Source organism: Pantherophis guttatus, chromosome 1 (assembly GCF_059756535.1).
Source record: "Pantherophis guttatus breed Tessera chromosome 1, ASM5975653v1, whole genome shotgun sequence".
Taxonomy (NCBI): Eukaryota; Metazoa; Chordata; class Lepidosauria; order Squamata; family Colubridae; genus Pantherophis; species Pantherophis guttatus.
The window spans coordinates 118,567,676-118,586,947 of record NC_142063.1 but is presented as its reverse complement, the minus strand read 5'-3'; the positions used below and the strand labels follow the sequence as shown (position 1 = coordinate 118,586,947).

Genomic DNA, 19,272 nt, shown 5'->3' with positions numbered 1-19,272 from the left:
AGATTTAGTAAAGGACAGTAAAACATACACACGGAGTATTGCAGTTATTGCCAAGTACTTACTAGAGAAATGCAACTCAGCCCAAGATCTGCCTTAGGTAAAAAAGAATCTTAGGCCCTCTTCTTCCCTAAGGCAATCTGTGAACTTTAATTGGCAAAAGTTGCTGTCCAGATGAATCAGCAACCCAAACCTTGATTTGCAAAACATTCTGCCCAGAGAGAGCTTTGAAAGCAAGTTAAGATCCTCTTTTCTTTGAAAGAAATGTCAAAGGGCTTTTATTTTGTATGAAGTTAGCACCCCTCTCCTAGAAGAATGAAATATTTTAGGAAATATTAAAAAGGCAGAATATATTTCCCTGGATGAGAAATGGAGAAACATGTTTTAAAGACAAAGCAGCTTCCTGCCTCCCCACACCTTTGTCAATGGGCCATTAAGGACTCAGCCAAGCTCACTCATTCCCCCCACCACCTTTGTCAATGGACCATTATCTGCAACACAATAGGACCCATCTAGCAACAGAAATTCACCACATGGCACCTGGAAAGATTACATCAGCCAGCAAGGCTAGCTAAGACCCCCACCCCCTGGGAGTCTGTCAACCAATCAGGATACTCTTCCTGGCCCCAGGAAATTCAAAGCTCAGAGTGGGCATAAAACCATAGCACACTCAGCATCTTGGCCCTTTTCTGTTCAGGAACTCAAACCATGTGATCCTGTCCACCATTAAACCATCTTTCCAAGCAGTCTCCATGTTTCCAGTGTCTTTTTCCCCACTTGAAGCTGAACCCAGATGGACATTTCTTCCAACAATTTCAAGAGCTTATCCTAACACAGAAACATAGAAAACTGATGGAAATTAAGACCTAGTGGTCCATCTGCCCTTTGAGGTTTTTTTTTTGGTAATTTGTCAGATGATGGGCATGTGTTTATCCCAAGCATGTTTAAACTTGTTTAATGATGACTGACCCACTACCTCCACTGGACTTATCTCCTTATTTACTAATCTTCTTTGCTGCCCATCTCACGGTTCAAGGTGACTCTGAACAGCTTAGAGCAAGATAAAGCACACAGACATTTGACCCTTATATAAAAGCAGATTAAATTAAGGAAATTAAAACAAGCTAAAAAAAAAAAACCCAAGGGTTTGCAGGGGAGAGGTGGGCATATCTTCTCTGTTACTACACCAGCCACATGTGGGCATGTGGTTTCTATATGATTTAGTGATTTGAAACTCTTGCAAAGACTCAGTGGCTAAGACACTGAGCTTGTTGATCAGAAAGGTCGGCAGTTCAGTGGTTCGAATCCCTAGTATAGGTCTCCTGTGTGAGCAGGGGGTTGGATTAGATGACCTCCAAGGTCCCTTCCAACTCTGTTACTGTTACTAGTGGACAGAGGGACAAATCCCATCATTGTGTAAACAGTTTGTCCACAATCCACCCATAGAATTGCAAAAGAAACAGTCCAGTTTATGAGAAGGCAGCTTTGGAGGACTAAAAGCTTGGGCAGGCAGCCAAATACAAGGGGAGAGAGTTTTAGGAGGAAATGATTGGTTGACACAAGAATTTTGTTTCCTTAACTAACATTGCCTTTACTCACCCCTGGAACTGCAGAAATAATGAAACTGTGGAGGAAAACCAACTAATTATGAACAGTCTAGCAAAAGGAAATTTAGATTGTACGGGAGTCAGCAGAGAAAAAGGAGTTCATTTGCTTTGGTTGCTCAGAATAAGAAATAGAAAGTGTTTTTAAAATGGAGTTCATTCAATACCATAGTCACACCAAGTGCAGAGAAATGCCAAACGGTAATCATTCCAGAAAAAATCCATACCAGATTTTGCACTAGATCAAGTAATAGGTGGGAGGAAAAAATAGCTGGAAATTGGTTGGTCTATGTTGTCTATGTTGTTCTGTTAACTGCAGGATCAAATTGAGTTTGTAAAAGCCACTCGTTTTCAAAATTGTTAGGAGAGATAAAGCGTATGTGCAAACAACCAATTCTAGTTTGTTCAATAAGGTGCAATTAAGCCATGGTTTAGCTCAATGTGGAAGCCTAATTTTGTGTGTGTTTGGAAGTGGTAAAGTTTTTGTAGACTGGTCAGAATCTCTTTGAAATTATAAATTTTAGCAGATCACAGTCTAACTTTTGCTCACTATTGGAATAAAATCATTAAATCGTGTTTGTTAAACTTAGCCTGTCTTCTTTGGCTGTGTCATGAGACTAAAATGTAATTCTTGACTTTTTGCTAAATCATACTTTCCCTGCCTCCCTAGTACAGTTCCTGTGCCTTTGAAAACTATCCAGCACACAGGAATTTATCCAAAACATTTTTATTCTGGCAGTCCATAGTAAATTGTAGTTGCTGGACTAAACTAACAGCATCCTTCACTGCTGACCACGCTGGTTGGAGCTGGCTGTGTCCTGTTTGGCAACCTGTCAAGCGAGCAACTTTTGGGTAATGAGGTGAAGATGGAATGCATTTTACCTGCATTTCAGGCTTTTGCAATTAAAGACATAGCAGCAAGCAAGTAAAAAAAAGCAGGACGGGACCTGATCCAAAGAAACACAAAGAAGAAATAGCAACAAGGCGAAAGGAAAAAAAAGTCTGGCAGAATACAGATGTTCAGGCAGGGGTGAAATTCAGCAGGTTCTGACAGGTTCTAGAGAACTGGTAGCGGAAATTTTGAGTAGTTTGGAGAACCGGCAAATACCACCTCTGGCTGGCCCCAGAGTGGGGTGGGAATGGAGATTTTGCAATATTCTTCTCCCAGGAGTGGGGAGAGAATGGAGATTTTGCAGTATCCTTTCCCTGCTATGCCCACCAAGCCACGCTCACCAAGCCACACCACGCCCACCAAGCCACGCCCACAGAACTGGTAGTAAAAAAAATTGAATTCCACCACTGTGTTCAGGTACTCCTCAACTTATGACCACAGTTGAGTCCCGAATTTCTGTTGTCAAGCAAGACAGTTATTAAGTGAATTTTGCCCCATTTTGCAACCCTGCTTGGTGCAGTTGTTAAGTTGGTGGCATGGTTGTTAAGTGAATCTGGCTTCCCCAGTGACTTTGCTTCTCAGAAGATCACAAAAGTTGATTACATGACCCCAGGACTACAACCGTCATAAATATGAATCAGTTGCCAATTTTGATCACGTGACCATGGGGTTGCTGCAATGGGCATAAGTGTGAAAAATGGTCATAAGTCACTTTTTTCAGGGCTGCTGTAACTTTGGATGGTCACTAAATGAACTGTTGTAATTTGAGGTCTACCTGTATCAGAGAACGATATGTAATGCACCTTCTAGCCTTCTGCCTAACCGCTGGAGAATGTAAATATAGTTCAGGGTAGAATTCTGTAACTTGGAGATTCTGAAACCTCAAAGTTTTGTGTCCCCTAAAACCATGAACTGGTGCAACCTGTCCATAAATCAGACAAATAATTGGGGACGGAAGGGGGGGAGGGGGAGAACCAGGCAAGATATAAATATGATCCTTGTTTTTAATAATTAAAGTTTAATCTATATATCCCAGGAGATCTCAGACTTTGTAGTACTCCAGTTACCTATTGTGCGCACAGGCAAAGCTGGGAACCAAGCTTGTGCGTGTTTTGACAGTCTTTCTGTTTTTTACAAGCGGTAAAAAGTAAAATAAAAAGAAACTTCTTCAAAGTCAGCGGTTTCAATCTCAGCAATTCAGCATGCTGGCTGGAGAACTCTGGGAGTTGAAGTCCACACATTTTAAAGATACTGGGATTGAGAAACACTGTTTGTAGTTGTTTGCAACTCTCTGTGGGATCACCAGAAAGTTTGACAATCCCAGCTACAAATAGTTGTAATCACAATTCTCCAAATACATAACCTTATGTTGCCAAGACAGAAAGATCGCATATCTAATTGGGAGGAGAGCATCTTTGAGTCAGTGTGGACTGCTGGTGTCTGCCTGGACTAGTCCCTCCAATTTTCTTGATGTTTTTGGAGATGGTTAATCACTGTTCATTTTCCAGGGCAGAGTAAAAAGCGCTCCATGGCTTAGGGCCGGGTTACTTACAGGACCGCCTTCTGCCACCAATTGCCTCCCACCGGCCAGTTCACTCCCACAGAGAGGGCCTCCCCAGGGTGCCGTCAGCCAGACAATGTCGGCTGGCGACCCCCAGGGGGAGAGCATTCTCTGTGATGGCGCCTACCCTCTGGAACAATTTACCCCCAGAGATATGAGTGATCCCAGACCTCTGGACTTTTCGTCAGGCCCTTAAAACCTATTTCTTTCAGTTAGCCGGGCTGGCCTGATTTTATATTGGTTTTAAAATTGATACTGATTTTAATTGAAATGTTTTAAATTATGGGCCAAACTTTATTTAATTATTTTAAAACTATTTTAGCTTTTGTGTACAAATGTTTTATTTTTGGCTGTTCACCGCCCTGAGTCCGAAAGGAGAAGGGCGGTATAGAAATTTAAATAAATGTATGTATGTATGTATGTATGTATGTATGTATGTATGTGACTGGCCCTAAGTCACCTAACTGGCTTCATGGCTAAGATAGGACTAGAGCTCATGATCTTTGATTTTTAGTCTGGCACCTTTAATTAAGTACCAATAATTGAAACTTGGTCTCAGTTGGGAGGGAAGAGTTTAAGGACTGAACATAACTAGTGTGTATGAACTTCTGAATGATGTTATTGGTGGGGGACAAAGTGGGAAATAGAATGGCATGGCATGGAATGAACACTGGAAAAAAGAGCTGAGCTGGTGAGAATCCTGGTCAGGAACATTCCACACTATACTGTTTTGCAAAGGTTATATCTTACGTTATGCAGAATCTTAATAGCTTATGTAAGGCATATAAGGCTTGTGCCATAGAAATGCAGGTAGTCCATCACGTGCAACCACAATTGAGCCCAAAATTTATGTTGTTAAGTGACAAATTTGTTAAGTGAGCCTTGCCCCATTTTATGACTTTTCTTGCCACATTTGTTACAGTTTGTTAAAACGCTGTAGAATCGCTACAGTTTGTTAAATTAGTAACATGGATGTTAAGTGAATCTGGTTTCCCCATTGACTTTGCTTGTCAGAAAGTCACAGAAGGTGATCACATGACCTCAGGACACTGTAATGATCATAAATGTGAATCAGTTGTTAAGCATCCAAGTTTAAATCATGTGAACATGGGGGTGCTGCAACGGTTAGGGTGGGTTAGGGTTAATTTTTTACTACCGGTTCTGTGGGCGTGGCTTATTTTATGGGCGTGGCTTGGTGGGGGGGTAATGTGACTGGGTGGGCATGGCCAACTTTTTTTTTTTAACTTTTAAAATCATTTTTTCTACAACCTTAAGAGGTTGCAGGAAAAAATGCTTTTAAAAGCCTCTGATGATCCCAGCTGAGCTGCGCGATCATCAGAAGCTTTTTTTTTAACTTTTAAAAGCATTTTTTTAGCCGAAGAGGTTGTAGAAAAAAGGCTTTTAAAAGTAAAAAAAAAGAGCCTCTAATGAGGTGGGTGGGATAAGTGAGTGGCGACCGGGCCGGGGACCGGTTCGGGGGCGTGGCCAGCCAATGTTATTACTGATTCTCCGAACTACTACAAAATTTTACTACCAGTTCTTGCAAACCAGTGCAAACTGGGAGCAACTCACCACTGGCCCTACCCCCGTGCATGTGCATGTGACCCCCCCACTCCTCCCCCCCGCTTCTGGCACATGATGGCACAATGGGCCAAGTAGGCCCATTTTTCTCTCTCCCCGGGCTCCAGAGCCTTTCTAGGAGTTTGGGGAGGGCGAAAACAGCCCCCCCCCGGAAGTCCTCCGGAGGCTGGAAACGGCCTGTTTGCCAACATCCGGGAGCCCAGAAGGCCCGAAAATCAGCTGGCCGGCACGCACATGCATGCCCACCGAGCTTGCGTGCCCACCGATAGGGCTATGCATGCCACCTGTGGCATGCGTGCCATAGGTTTGCCGTCATGGGGATAGGGCAATGCTTTCCTTTCATAATGTTCAAGCATGGGCACATTCAGTTTCAGCTTCTGAAGGTTTAGTCTTTTCCTTAAACCTGGTTCTTTCCCAACATAATTCTTGGAAGCACAGGGATAAGAAATATAGGCTGCAGAATGCTACAGAACAAAGCCCCAAACTTCTGGACCAGACGTACTATTGTTTCAGGTGAATGATGGAATAGCAATAGTAATAGCACTTAGACTTATATACCGCTTCACAGTGCTTTCCAGCCCTCTCTAAGCAATTTACAGAGTCAGCATATATTGCCCCCAACAATCTGGGTCCTCATTTTACCTCATTTTACCGATGAGTCAACCTTGAGCCTGGTGAGATTCAGACTGCCAAATTGCAGTCAGCAGAAGTAGCCTGCAGTACTGCACTCTAACCACTGCGCCACCATGGCTCATACTATGTTCCTCCTTGTCAAAGGGGTTTGTGCCAATGCCAGTCCTCCTGTCCAGTGTTTCTCAGTCTTGGTAACTTTAAGATGTGTAAACTTGAACTGTGGGGAATGCTGACTGAAGAATTCTGGGATTTGAAGTCCACACATTTTAAAAGTTGCCAAGGTTGAGGAACAGTGTGGTTGGTAGTAAGTAAATTTTCCTCAACAAAAGTGTTTTGATGACTTCAAGGTCCTGAAACTGACAATTCCTCATACATGCAGTAATATGATTAACACCAGAGGGCACTGCTAAGTTAAAATTCCTCAGTTAAACAATGGAGCTTTGAATTGCAAAATACCAGTATGGAACTGCAGTCTGGCTAGTTAATTGTAAAGCGTGCACGCACGCACGCATGCACACTTACACACACACACACTTCAACAAAAAGTTGTGAAAATATAGAAAGGCTGATTACTTTAAACCATTGATCCTCCTCAATCTTAGTAAAACAATAATTGGCAACAGAAGCAGATAACGAGCTAGCTGCTAGCAACTTCCCATCACACAACACAGCCTGACACATTTTATTGTTACAAAGATCATCAAACAGTCACTTACTCACAAGTTCTACAAGCATAACAGCAAGCAGAGCGACCTGGATCTTGCCATTCAATCCCTCCTGCTCTCGTGTTGCACAAATATAAATTATTCTTGTGAACGGAGCTAGAATTATAAGGTTGTGCCCTAGTAGAAAGAAAAGTCAACTTTTCCTAATCACATTTCAAGAACAGGGTATATACTTGCTTTGCTGAAGGCTCTAGGGTTGGGACTCCTGCTGCTTGGCTTGGGTTGACAGAAAACTTCAGCTGGGATCCGTCACAATCCAAAGAATGAAAGGTGCTGGATGGAAGCTATAGCTAAACCCATTAGTTTCTGTTGATAGGAATCCATCACCGGCTTCTCCAAACTCAAACTTGCTGGAATTATTAAGTTAGAAGAAGAAAAAGGGCACTTACTTCTTTGGAACAGCTCCTGTTTGTCCTGCAAACAGGCCTCTGTGTTCAGACTTGTCTGTTGCCTTGGAAACAAAGCCAGACATTGCCTCCTTGGCTTCATACCATGGGTGGGCAATGCTGCTGCTTTCTCCTGAGGCACAGAGACAAAACTCTTTAACAAGTCTAGACAAGTCCTATCAATATGAGCTCTGTTGTGGAGCTGACGCACCCACCAAGCGGCAGATGAAACTTAAATGACTTGTGTGCATGTGCCGATATGGTCTGAGGAAAGCCAGGCAGAAAATAGGACGCAGGACCAATTCCTGGCTTAACCCATTCCTCTCATCAGTATGATGCTTGACGACAATGGGCGAGACCAGCAAGGGGATAAAGAGCAGAGCTATGTTGGTTTTAAATGCTCCTGATCAATACATATACATCCATGGTATTTATACCTTGCTTTTTAATTTTAATTAGACACATGACACATTGTTCCAGATATATTTCCTTACCAAATAATTCCTCATTTGTGCTTTCGACAATGTACTTGAAAGGTTCTTAAAAAGATCAGAGAGTTATTCAGAGATGTAGCTTTCTTGAAAGTGGCCAATTTTGAACGGTATTGCACAGCCAAACATCAGTAGTTGACCACATAAATGTTTTATGACATTTTGTACTATGGCAAAGTGCTTTATGGTAATTTTTATGCCTTAAAATTTGCCAAATTTTAATTCCACAGGAGTTATGGGTCCCACCCACTGGATACATTTTGTAAGCTAGCCCATTTTGGTTGAAAATCTTTTCCCTAATGATACACTCTTTCACCCAGATAAAGATTGCAGACACAAGATTTTTTTTTTAGTATATGGTTAAACATTAGACAATATAAATAATGCATAGTGGGATTCATTTGAATGCAGTGGCAGTAAGCTGTTTTTAAAATTACTGCTCCTATAACAGAATAACAGATTGGGAGGGACCTTGGAGAACTTCTGGCCCAATCCCCTGTTCAAGCAGATGTGGGAAGACACCCCCCCCTTCCTAGAGAATGAAATATTTTGGGGAATATTAAAAGAGGCAGAGTGTTATATTTCCCCAAAGGAGAAATGTGCACTTAAAAGCAGAAAGCAATCCCAGTCTTCCCGCTATAGGAAAACTGAAGCTGCCTCAAGCAGAATCCTGAAATCTTTAGAGACAGATATTTTGTGCCCGTTAAGAAATCCAGGCCAGCCTATTTTTAAACAAAACACCTTCAGCCCAGCTCCCCCAGAAGGCTGGAGTTGATGGGATTAAGAATTTGCACCTCTTCCCCTCCTCCTATTAGTCCTATTTTCCTAATACCTTTTTCTTGGTTTGTCGGGTTTCTCTTGGTAACACCATCTCTCTGCCTCCCCCTCCTTTTTCCTCCAATTTCCCCTCCTTCTTCCTCTCCTCTTGGTTTCCCACACTGTTTTCTTCTGTAGCTCCTCTGAGCTTCTACTCTCCTCCTCCCTTTCTAATTTCAGCTTCAGTTGCGTACCTTTAAAATTATGTTCATAAAATTCCTGAGCATCCCGGCGGTTTTCTATTTTAACTTTTCTATCATTCCACGTGAACATGAGACCCTCCAGTAGTAACCACCTATACATAATCCCATTCTTCCTCAGCTGCAACGTTAAAGGCTGGTAATTCCTCCTGATTTCCCTAACCCATCTTGGAACTTGGTTTAGAACTGAAATCTGTTTTCCCCTAAATATTACAGCTTGGTCCCGGGATTTCTTATAGATCTCCTCCCGCACAGATTTCTTACTAAACCTAATATGCGCTTCTCGTGGGTGATTATATCTCTTTGCATAATTAGTAAAGACCCGGAATACCTCATCAATATCACTAAGGACCACAGCTTTATCTTTTTCCAAGATTTCAGAAATAATGTTCCCCGTAATTCCTTTTAAATCTTCTCCTTTTTCCTCTGTTACATCTTGCAGTCTTAAAATGAAAGAAGATCTTTCCAGTTCCAAGAAAATTATCTCCTCTTCCACAGCCCTATTTACTGAAATCTGTTCACGTTCATAACCATCCAGTCGACCTTCACATCTACCTATCCTGGTTTCCACCTTCTGTGGTCTTCCCTCCTGCTTCACCATGTCACCTCGTATTTCTTCTAACCTCTCATTTAGTTCCTTAATATCCACCCCTTACCGCTCCCATTTCGTCTTTCATATCTGAAGTAAGATCCTCAAGTTTTTCAAGTTTTTTGGAGATAAACTCCTGATTCTTTATCATAACCACCTGCATAGCTTGGAGCATCCCCTGCAGGCTTTGCAGGGTGAGAGTCTTTCCCACAAAAGTCTGATCCTCAGTATTTTTCACTATCATCGAAGTTGACAAAATCGGAGATGACACAACTGAGGACATAACAACTTTTTTCCCTGTTTTAATCGCTGTAGTTGTCGCTGCGGTTGACATAGTTGCTAATCAATCTATATAATACCAGGAATTAGAAGTTCACTCCTCCAGCACAAAGTCTCCCTTAGGATTTAAGCAAGCCATCAATAATAAAGTTCACAGGAGCGTGGATTGCAACATTCAGTTATCTCCTCCGTGGGGGTTCACCATCAAATGGAGGGGGAGGACAGAGATCGAGCGTTCACTCCATATTCATCTTCACAGAAATGGTGGGATAGTTACAGATAAGAAAAGGACCACAAAGAGGAGCTTCAGATCTCTAATTTCTCTTCGATTGCCAACAAATCGGTCTGTTTAGTCCCTCCAGTCAGCACCAGAAAGAAAGTTCACCTCTCTCGCTACAGCCGCTCTACATGTGGTTAAAACCACATTTCGCTGGCAGGTCTAACACAAAGAAGTCCCAGTTCTTTCTCCCCTTTCTCTGATTGCGATTACAATTGTCCCAAGCATTCAACTATTTCCAGCCCCTCCTGCTGCTCGTTGCAACGTGGACTTCCCTTCCAAAATGGTTTAGTCACAGTCCGGGGGCAGCCATTAACAGCTTCCTCTCCCCAGTCACTAGGGTCGAGGTATCTACTGAACGACTCACGGGATCGCCACTTCCTCATGTGTCTCAGCTCACCACACTTTCATTGACCTCCTCGCGGTCAGCGCTGGCCATAAAAAGCCGTTCACCAGTTGGGAAGAAGCAGATCGAGCCAGGAGTCCTGTCCGATCCCGACCTGCTACAAAGTGATGTCACCGGAAGTCCCTAAATTGTATAGGCGCATATTTGTGTACGTTTGTTGCAATAACTTTGTATGTATATATGTAAAGAATTGGTTTTTAAAAAATGGAAATAAACTTACTATATATAAAAAAAAATTGCATCCCCCCTCCCAAATTCTAAGGACATAATAAGATTAAACCACCATCATTGAAATAGTAAAAGACACAAGTCTCACTACATTTCACAACCCCCTGGAGCATCTCAATCACCAAATTCCAGAACTCTTTAAAAATCCATCCACTCACTCAGCCATTTTGTCAGCCACCCCAGAAACATGCTGCTGTCACTGAAGTTTCTGGAAGCCAAATATACAGAGACCTTCTTTCCAACCAGCCAGTCTCCATTTTATTTCCAGTGTCTTTCTCCCAGCTTGGAATCAGAGTGGATTTTTCTTCCTACACAGGAAACCCTATACCATTTCAGACAAATGGTTATCTAATCTCTTCTTAAAAACTTCCAGTGTTGGAGCATTTACAACTTCTGGAGGCAAGTTGTTCCACTGATTAATTGTTCTAACTGTCAAGAAATTTCTCCTTAGTTCTAGGTTGCTTTTCTCCTTGATTAGTTTCCATCCATTGCTTCTTGTTCTGCCCTCAGGTGCTTTGGAGAATAGCTTGACTCACTCTTCTTTGTGGCAGCCCCTGAGATATTGGAACGTTGCTATCATGTCACTCCTGACATATTATTTCATGATGTATATCAGTATAAGGAGGGAATGTTTTCAATTTATTACTATATTTTCATTAAACTCACTCAAGCCTTCTATCCACCCAGAATTATACTATCCTATCTCTTGTTTTCCACATATCCCAAACTACAGGTTGCCCACATCACAATTACCAACATTACCAAAAGAAATAAAAAAAGTGGAAAGAGTTAGAAACAAGTCTCCATTTGTTATTCTAGATGAGGAGTTTTATGTGCCACCATAGTCTGCAAATAGTTTCGCCAATATCTTCAGACTCATTTGGTTCTCACTCTCATTGGCTGGGTCCATACAAACATTAAACCATAACAGGACGTGTTTGGTTTGGGCTTGATGTGTTGTGTGAACACAATCATGATAGTTCGTAAATCATTGGCTTAGCATAGAATATAACCTGTGTTTTTGGTTATAAATTTATACAGGAGTTATAAATAAAGCCACATAGACCGCACTTACTTAAACAACATAAGGGTGTGAAGATGTTCATCAAAGTGAGGATCCTCCTCTCTCCCTTATATATATTTGAATTGATAAGTTGAAATGGCCCATCGTTCTCTTTTTCAACAAGACTTATGGGACTCTGCATTTCATGGACATTATTTAGACAGGACAGAAGCATTTGGTGGGTTCCTCCTGGTTCAGCCCGGTTTGGCCGAGCTGGTAGTGGTGATGATATGACGTCACCAAACCGGTTCTGCACCCCCTGCCCCCACCCCGCCCCCACCCCTCACCCTCCTGCATTATTCTTACCTTTTATTGGCTCCACCCCCAATCTATTGCTGCCTCCTGAGTCCCAGCTATCCGCTAGAGGTAAAAAAACTGTTTAAATTCTTGCCGTGGAGCTTCAAAGGGCCGCCCTACAGCTGATCAGTGGTAAAAGAAAACAAATGAGTAGACCAGTGCCTGCAAAAATAAATGGGTAGACCAGTGCCTGCAAAAATAAATGGGTAGACCAGTGCCTCCAAAAATAAATAGATAGACCAGTGCCTGCAAAAATAAATAGGTAGACCAGTGCCTGCAAAAATAAATGGGTAGACCAGTGCCTCCAAAAACAAAATGAGTAGACCGGTACAGCTCTGCAAGCAGTTAAAAGCCTGGTAGACCAGTACCTCTGCTAAATCTAAAGAATTGTCACATGATCATCAAGCCATGACCACAAAATTAGCCACGCTCAGAGAACTGGTAGTAAAAAAATTTGGAACCCATCCCTGGACAGAAGAGCTATTGTAGGCTGATTTTGTCAGGAAACGTATCTTCGGTGAGCCTCACAGGACTGAAGAGACCAATGCTACATTTCCAGCAAAGTAGATACTACTGAGTTGCTACTGGTTTGCACCAGATTGGGTGAACCGGTAGTGGTGGCAGTGGGAGGCTCTGCCAGGGGTGAAATCCAGCAGGTTTTCACAGGTTCTGGAGAACCGGTAGTGGAAATTTGGAGTAGTTCGGAGAACCGGCAAATACCGCCTCTGGCTGGCCCCAGAGTGGCGTGGGAATGGAGATTTTGCAATATCCTTCCTCCAGGAGTGGGGAGGGAATGGGGATTTTGCAGTATTCTCCCCTGGAGTGGGGTAGGAATGGAGATTTTGCAGTATTCTTCCCCTGCCACATCCACCAAGCTACGCCCACAGAACTGGTAAAGAAAATTTCACCCCTGGGCTCCGCCCACCTGCCCGGATGCTTCTGCAGATGCACAGAAGCATTGCACATGCGAGCGCGCGTGTGCACGCCCACAAGCCAACCGGTAGTGATGGGTTTTGAAACCCACCCCTGCTGTGTTATCTCTTTTAGCCGCTATCAGGTTGAGAATTGGGAGAGGGGTGTTACTATTCCATATTTTCTGCTCAGGCAGATTTGCTTTCCTTGTGGCATATATCCCAGAATCTTGGACCAAGAGGCAAACCTCTAGTGGCAGACAATTTAATGTCTTGAAGTGAACATTAGTGTCTCGCAGAACCTCATCTTGTTCTCATGGCAACCTGGGCTCTGTTGCACACTTTTGAAAAACCTGGCAGCCTATTTTATTTATTTATTTATATCCTGTCTTTATGATGAGTTATGAGTTATGACAAATAACTCAAGGCAGCGAACATATAACCAAACCACTTTCCTCATATTTTCCCCAAAGCAACAGCTTTGTGAGGTGATTTGGGAGTGACTGGCCCAAGGTCGCCCAGCTAGCTTTCCTGCTAAGGCAGGACTTGAACACATGGTTTCCCGCTTTCTAGCCTGGTGTCTTAATCTCTAGATCAAACTGTCTCTCTAACTTCCTTGAGCTAGTATAAGAGGTACCGTAGTTATTTACTTTTGCTTATTTATTTTAGTAGGCTTATACGCTGCTCCATGCATGCTCTCCACACTAAAATGCAACAGTACAAATATGTTACAATAAAATGACAATAAAGTCATCAACACCCCATGTTCTGAAGAACAAGCAGGGAAATTAAACAAATAAGAGAGTGTTGGAAGAAATATCCTTCTGGGTTCAGTTCCAAGTGGGGAAAAAGACACTGGAAACATGGAGACTGCTTGGAAAGATGGTTTAATGGTGGACAGGATCACATGGTTTGAGTTCTTGAGCAGAAAAGAGGCCAAGATGCTGAATGTGCCTTGGTTTTATGCCCTCTCTGAGCTTTGAACTTCCTGGGGCACAGGAAGAGTATCCTGATTGGTTATCAGACTCCCAGGGGGTGGGGGTGTTAGCTAGCCTTGCTGGCTGATGTAATCTTCCCAGGTGCCATGTGGTGAATTTCTGTTGCTAGATGGGTCCTATTGTGTTGCAGATAATGGTCCATTGACAAAGGTGGTGGGGGGAATGAGTGAGCTTGGCTGAGTCCTTAATGGCCCATTGACAAAGGTGTAGGGAGGCAGAAAGCTGCTTTGTCTTTAAAACATGTTTCTCCATTTCTCATCCAGGGGAATATAATATTTTGCCTTTTTAATATTTCCTAAAATATTCATTCTTCTACGAGAGGGGTGAATGCTAACTTCCTATAAGAGTTAAACCAAAATACAGTGCTCAATATCATCTTTAAAATCCACTAAGTTCAACCTTGCTTTGGCCATGCATCTTGACTGAACAACATAATGAGAATTTTCTGTGGTCGGAATATTATTTGTGCTCCCTCTCCAACACATGTATACAATCTGGGTTAGTTATAATAGAATTGTTAGTTGTAACCAAGGCCTAGCTTTGCTTTCATTACTGATTACTTGTTGAGCTGGACTGTAACTCAGAAACCATTCTGACAAAAGCTAACCTGAATCCGTTTCTAACAACAAAGCATTTTTTTTCTGCTGGCAATGCTATAAAAGCCAGCTTTGCAAAGAACAGCTTAATTCTCAACTTTCGTCCTCTGGGCTCTTCGCTTGCCAGGTCAAAGAAGTTTTGCAAGATGGTGAGTCTTGCTTGGACTGCTTAGCTTCCCTGGAGATGGAAGGGAACTTTTATTTGTTTTATCTTTTAGTTTTCTGGGTTGATCTCTCTCTCTCTCTCTCTCTCTCTCTCTCTCTCTCTCTCTCTCGTTCAATATGTAATATGCAATGCAATCTCAGTGCCTTTTCTGTGGAAATCCAGGAATGCTTAGGTCTATGCTGAGCTATATCTTAAAAGGTATGAAAAAGAGACAAGAAACAACAATTCCATAACATTGGAGAGGAATAGCTTTCACTAACTTGAGCAGCTCTGGATCTAAGGTTGTCTATTCCCAGAATTCCCAGGAAGTTGTTAGAAATTTTGGGAATTGCACATATTTGAAAGATGTTCAGGATGGAAAAGTTGCTAGGGGGATATTTTTATTTCCCAGCTTATATTTCTCTCCCTCTCTCTTTCTCCCTCCCTCCCCCCCTTGCTTAGTCTTAGTTCCAGTAAAAGTTATATCAACACTATATTTTTGAAAGTGCTTTGGGTGAGCTGTGGATGCTTAATCACAATGCCAAAAAACAGATTTTGGTAACCCACCAAGCATGTCCTCAATTCAAAGGAGAGCATCTTGGTGGGGAAACAGAATGCTAGACTTACAGGAGTAGAGTTAAACTATCACCAGCCTTCAAATTCACTCATGACCTGAAACTGAATCATCACTTCAACAAGTGCTTTCTAAATACAGAAGTTTTATTTCCAGCTTAAGAAATACGGAATAAAACTGCCAGCTGTAACAATCCTATGTGCTAGGATTTCAGCAGCTTTACTATGCTTGGAGTTTACACTTATATATACAAGTGGGACACACACACACACACACACACACACACACACACACACACATATACACACACACAAGGCTAAGACACTGAGCTTGTCGATAGAAAGGTCAGAAGTTCAGCTGTTCAAATCCCTAGTGCCGCGTAACGGGATGAGCTCCCGTTACTTGTCCCAACTTTTGCCAACCTAGCAGTTCGAAAGCATGTAAAAAATGCAAATAGAAAAATAGGGGCCACCTTTGGTGGGAAAGTAACAGTGTTCCATGAGCCTTTGGCGTTGAGTCATGCCGGCCACATGACCACGGAGACGTCTTCGGACAGCGCTGGCTCTTCGGCTTTGAAACAGAGATGAGCACTGCCCCCTAGAGTCGGGAACGACTAGCACATATGTGCAAGGGGAACCTTTACTTTTACCTATACAAGTGAGGAAGAAAATGTGTTTTCAAGTTTGGTACGGACAGATGTAAACTGAAAGGCAAGGTATAAATCTAATGTAAATAAATTTATAAGAAAATGTGCATAAAGTTACCCTTCTTGGAGAAGAAAAAGAGGACATCAGTGCAACATTTTAAAATTTAAAGTAACATGTTATCTAAAAGCAGCCCTATGGCTTCCTTCCGATGACATGTTTTTTGACTCACGGTACTGACCTTACAGATGTCTACCTACAGATCTTGGGCAAAATTATTCCTTCAATTTTTCCAGATTAAACACAGTTAGTCTAATTAATTAGTTACAGCAGAGGATAAATTAAAGGAAGGAAGATACAATTTGACCAGTTCTAGGAGGTTTAGGAAAAGACCCTTTTATCCCAGGCAGTTTTCTACCACTCAGTCCTCTGCGTCTCTTGGAAACTCAAGAGAGGAGATTTTTCTTTCCTTATAGCCCAGATTATTAACTTTGAATCTGACTGAAGAAAGAATATTTCTCAGATACTTGCTGGGATAGTGCTAGGCCTGAATTATTGGAAGAGAACTAGGATGTGTGCCAGAATACCCGAGCCAAGTAGGCAGAGCCAGGAAGACCTCAGGAAACATGTAATAATCTTCCTTGACTAGGAGGATGGTTGGCATACAGACATAGAATGGAATGGAATGGAATGGAATGGAATGGAATAGAATAGAATAGAATAGAATAGAATAGAATAGAATAGAATAGAATAGAATAGAATAGAATAGAATAGAATAGAATAGAATTCTTTATTGGCCAAGTGTGATTGGACACACAAGGAATTTGTCTTGGTGCATATGCTCTCAGTGTACATAAAAGAAAAGATACATTCGTCAAGAATCATAAGGTACAGCACTTAATGACAGTCATAGGGAACAAATAAGCAATCAAATCATATTAGGAAACAATATCAATATAAACCGTAAGGAACCAGCAACAAGGTTACAGTCATACAGTCATAAGTGGGAGGAGATGGATGGTGGGAACTATGAGAAGATTAATAGTAGTGCAGACTTAGTAAATAGCTTGACAGTGTTGAGGGAATTATTTGTTTAGCAGAGTGATGGTTTTTCAGGAAAAAACTGTTCTTGTGTCTAGTTGTTCTGGTGTGCAGTGCTCTATAGCATCGTTTTGAGGGTAGGAGTTGAAACAGTTTATTAGAAATGCTTCACTGCTTAGAAGATTAATCACCCATCATTTTGGGGTAGCTCACCACATTCAGCAGTTGCATACTATATTCTGTACTCTATTTCGGATCACAGGTAGCTTCTACACCGATAATGGATTTTGTTTGTTTTTTCTCAGCGTGAATGCATTTCTGTCCACGTTGGCCAGGCTGGTGTGCAGATTGGCAATGCTTGTTGGGAACTCTACTGTCTGGAGCATGGAATTCAGCCAGATGGGCAGATGCCCAGTGACAAAACTATTGGAGGTGGAGATGACTCCTTTAATACCTTCTTCAGTGAGACTGGGGCAGGGAAACATGTGCCTCGAGCTGTTTTTGTGGATCTAGAACCTACTGTGATTGGTGAGTGGTGCCTGTTAGGAGGGGAACCTGACTCCATCATTCTGAGATAAATCTGTGTAATTTTGTCTGGGTACTGTTCAGAATCCAAAGATGGCCCCCACCTTTGGATTTTGTGGTATAGATATAATAAATTAAAATTAACTATTGTGTGCCCCCAAATCTCTGCAGTTTATTGGATAGTTAAGAACTCTGGGTCTTCTAAAAAGAATCTCAAAGCTGCACCAGTTCCATACCTCTAGCAACCATAAGAGCTAGCAAATCTTGATCTCTCAAGGAAAGCAGCTAAAAATACTACAAATAAATAAAAAAAGTGTACAAATTTCAGAACGCAAGAAGCACAATAATTAAAATGGGAATGATCTGATCTATTCTGTACCTTGAATTCTAGATGAGGTTCGGACTGGCACATACCGTCAACTCTTCCACCCAGAACAGCTGATCACTGGAAAGGAAGATGCTGCCAATAACTATGCTCGTGGTCACTACACTATTGGCAAAGAAATAATTGATTTGGTGTTGGACAGGATCCGAAAGCTGGTAATTGAAATTGATGATAAGGAAAGTAGGATTGAGTTGGATTTGTCTTTAAGAATATAGAAGGAGGCCTGGTTAATTTACAGGAGTGGAGATTTTACATGGTTATGCTTCAGGCCACTCCACCTAATTTTCTAAACCCAACTTACTGTTCCCATTTGGTTTTTTCCCCATTTCTCCAGGCAGACCAATGCACAGGATTGCAGGGATTTCTCATCTTTCACAGTTTTGGAGGAGGCACCGGATCAGGTTTTACTTCCTTGTTGATGGAAAGGCTCTCTGTGGATTATGGCAAGAAGTCCAAGCTGGAGTTTTCCATTTACCCAGCACCTCAAATATCAACAGCTGTGGTGGAACCCTACAATTCAATCCTCACCACACATACCACTCTTGAGCACTCAGATTGTGCTTTTATGGTAGACAATGAAGCCATCTATGATATCTGCCGTAGAAACCTGGACATTGAACGCCCGACTTACACAAATCTGAATAGGCTGATTGGCCAAATTGTGTCCTCCATCACTGCCTCACTGCGCTTTGATGGGGCTCTGAATGTAGACCTGACAGAGTTCCAGACCAATCTAGTGCCCTACCCTCGTATCCATTTCCCTCTGGCTACCTATGCTCCGGTTATCTCTGCGGAGAAGGCCTACCACGAGCAGCTTTCGGTGGCTGAGATCACCAATGCTTGCTTTGAGCCTGCTAACCAGATGGTGAAGTGTGACCCCCGCCATGGCAAATACATGGCCTGCTGCCTTTTGTATCGAGGGGATGTGGTACCTAAGGATGTCAATGCTGCCATTGCCACCATTAAAACAAAGCGAACAATCCAGTTTGTAGACTGGTGTCCTACAGGCTTTAAAGTGGGCATCAACTACCAACCTCCCACTGTGGTTCCCGGGGGAGACTTAGCCAAAGTTCAGCGGGCAGTCTGCATGCTGAGCAACACCACAGCCATTGCTGAGGCCTGGGCCCGCCTGGACCACAAGTTTGATCTAATGTATGCCAAGCGGGCCTTCGTGCACTGGTATGTTGGGGAAGGGATGGAGGAAGGGGAGTTCTCTGAGGCTCGGGAAGACATGGCCGCCCTGGAGAAGGATTATGAAGAGGTGGGCACAGATAGCATTGAAGGAGAAGGAGAAGAAGAGGAAGGCGATGAGTATTAACACTGAATATTAATAATACAGTATGAATTAATTAATTTCTCTGTATAACTAATTTATCCGTTGCTTTACTACTTGGGGAGTCCCTTCTCAATAAAATTTTAATCATTGTA

The 19,272-nt window shown here is 42.3% G+C and overlaps 2 protein-coding genes across 6 annotated transcripts in view; one reads left to right on the top strand and one right to left on the bottom strand.

Moving 5' to 3' along the window:
• Positions 1-7,599, bottom strand: part of LOC117675282 (tubulin alpha-4A chain) — a 27,033-nt gene extending 19,434 nt beyond the window's left edge. The window contains exon 1 of one of the 3 annotated variants that reach the window (XM_087881625.1): positions 7,171-7,599. The gene's annotated coding sequence lies outside the window, so the exon portion shown is untranslated. Of the gene's footprint in view, positions 1-7,166 lie in introns of all 3 variants that reach the window. The other 2 variants (XM_087881624.1, XM_087881626.1) reach the window with 2 other exon arrangements.
• Positions 1-19,272, top strand: part of LOC117675283 (tubulin alpha-1D chain) — a 27,915-nt gene extending 8,643 nt beyond the window's left edge. The window contains exons 1-5 of one of the 3 annotated variants that reach the window (XM_087881627.1): positions 14,613-14,679; positions 17,240-17,462; positions 17,851-17,999; positions 18,179-18,963; positions 19,012-19,272. In XM_087881627.1, the coding sequence (XP_087737753.1) occupies positions 14,677-14,679; positions 17,240-17,462; positions 17,851-17,999; positions 18,179-18,963; positions 19,012-19,162 (1,311 nt within the window). In that variant the 5' untranslated portion in view covers positions 14,613-14,676 and the 3' untranslated portion in view covers positions 19,163-19,272. Of the gene's footprint in view, positions 1-14,588; positions 14,680-17,239; positions 17,463-17,850; positions 18,000-18,178 lie in introns of those variants that run through there. The other 2 variants (XM_034433771.3, XM_034433772.3) reach the window with 2 other exon arrangements.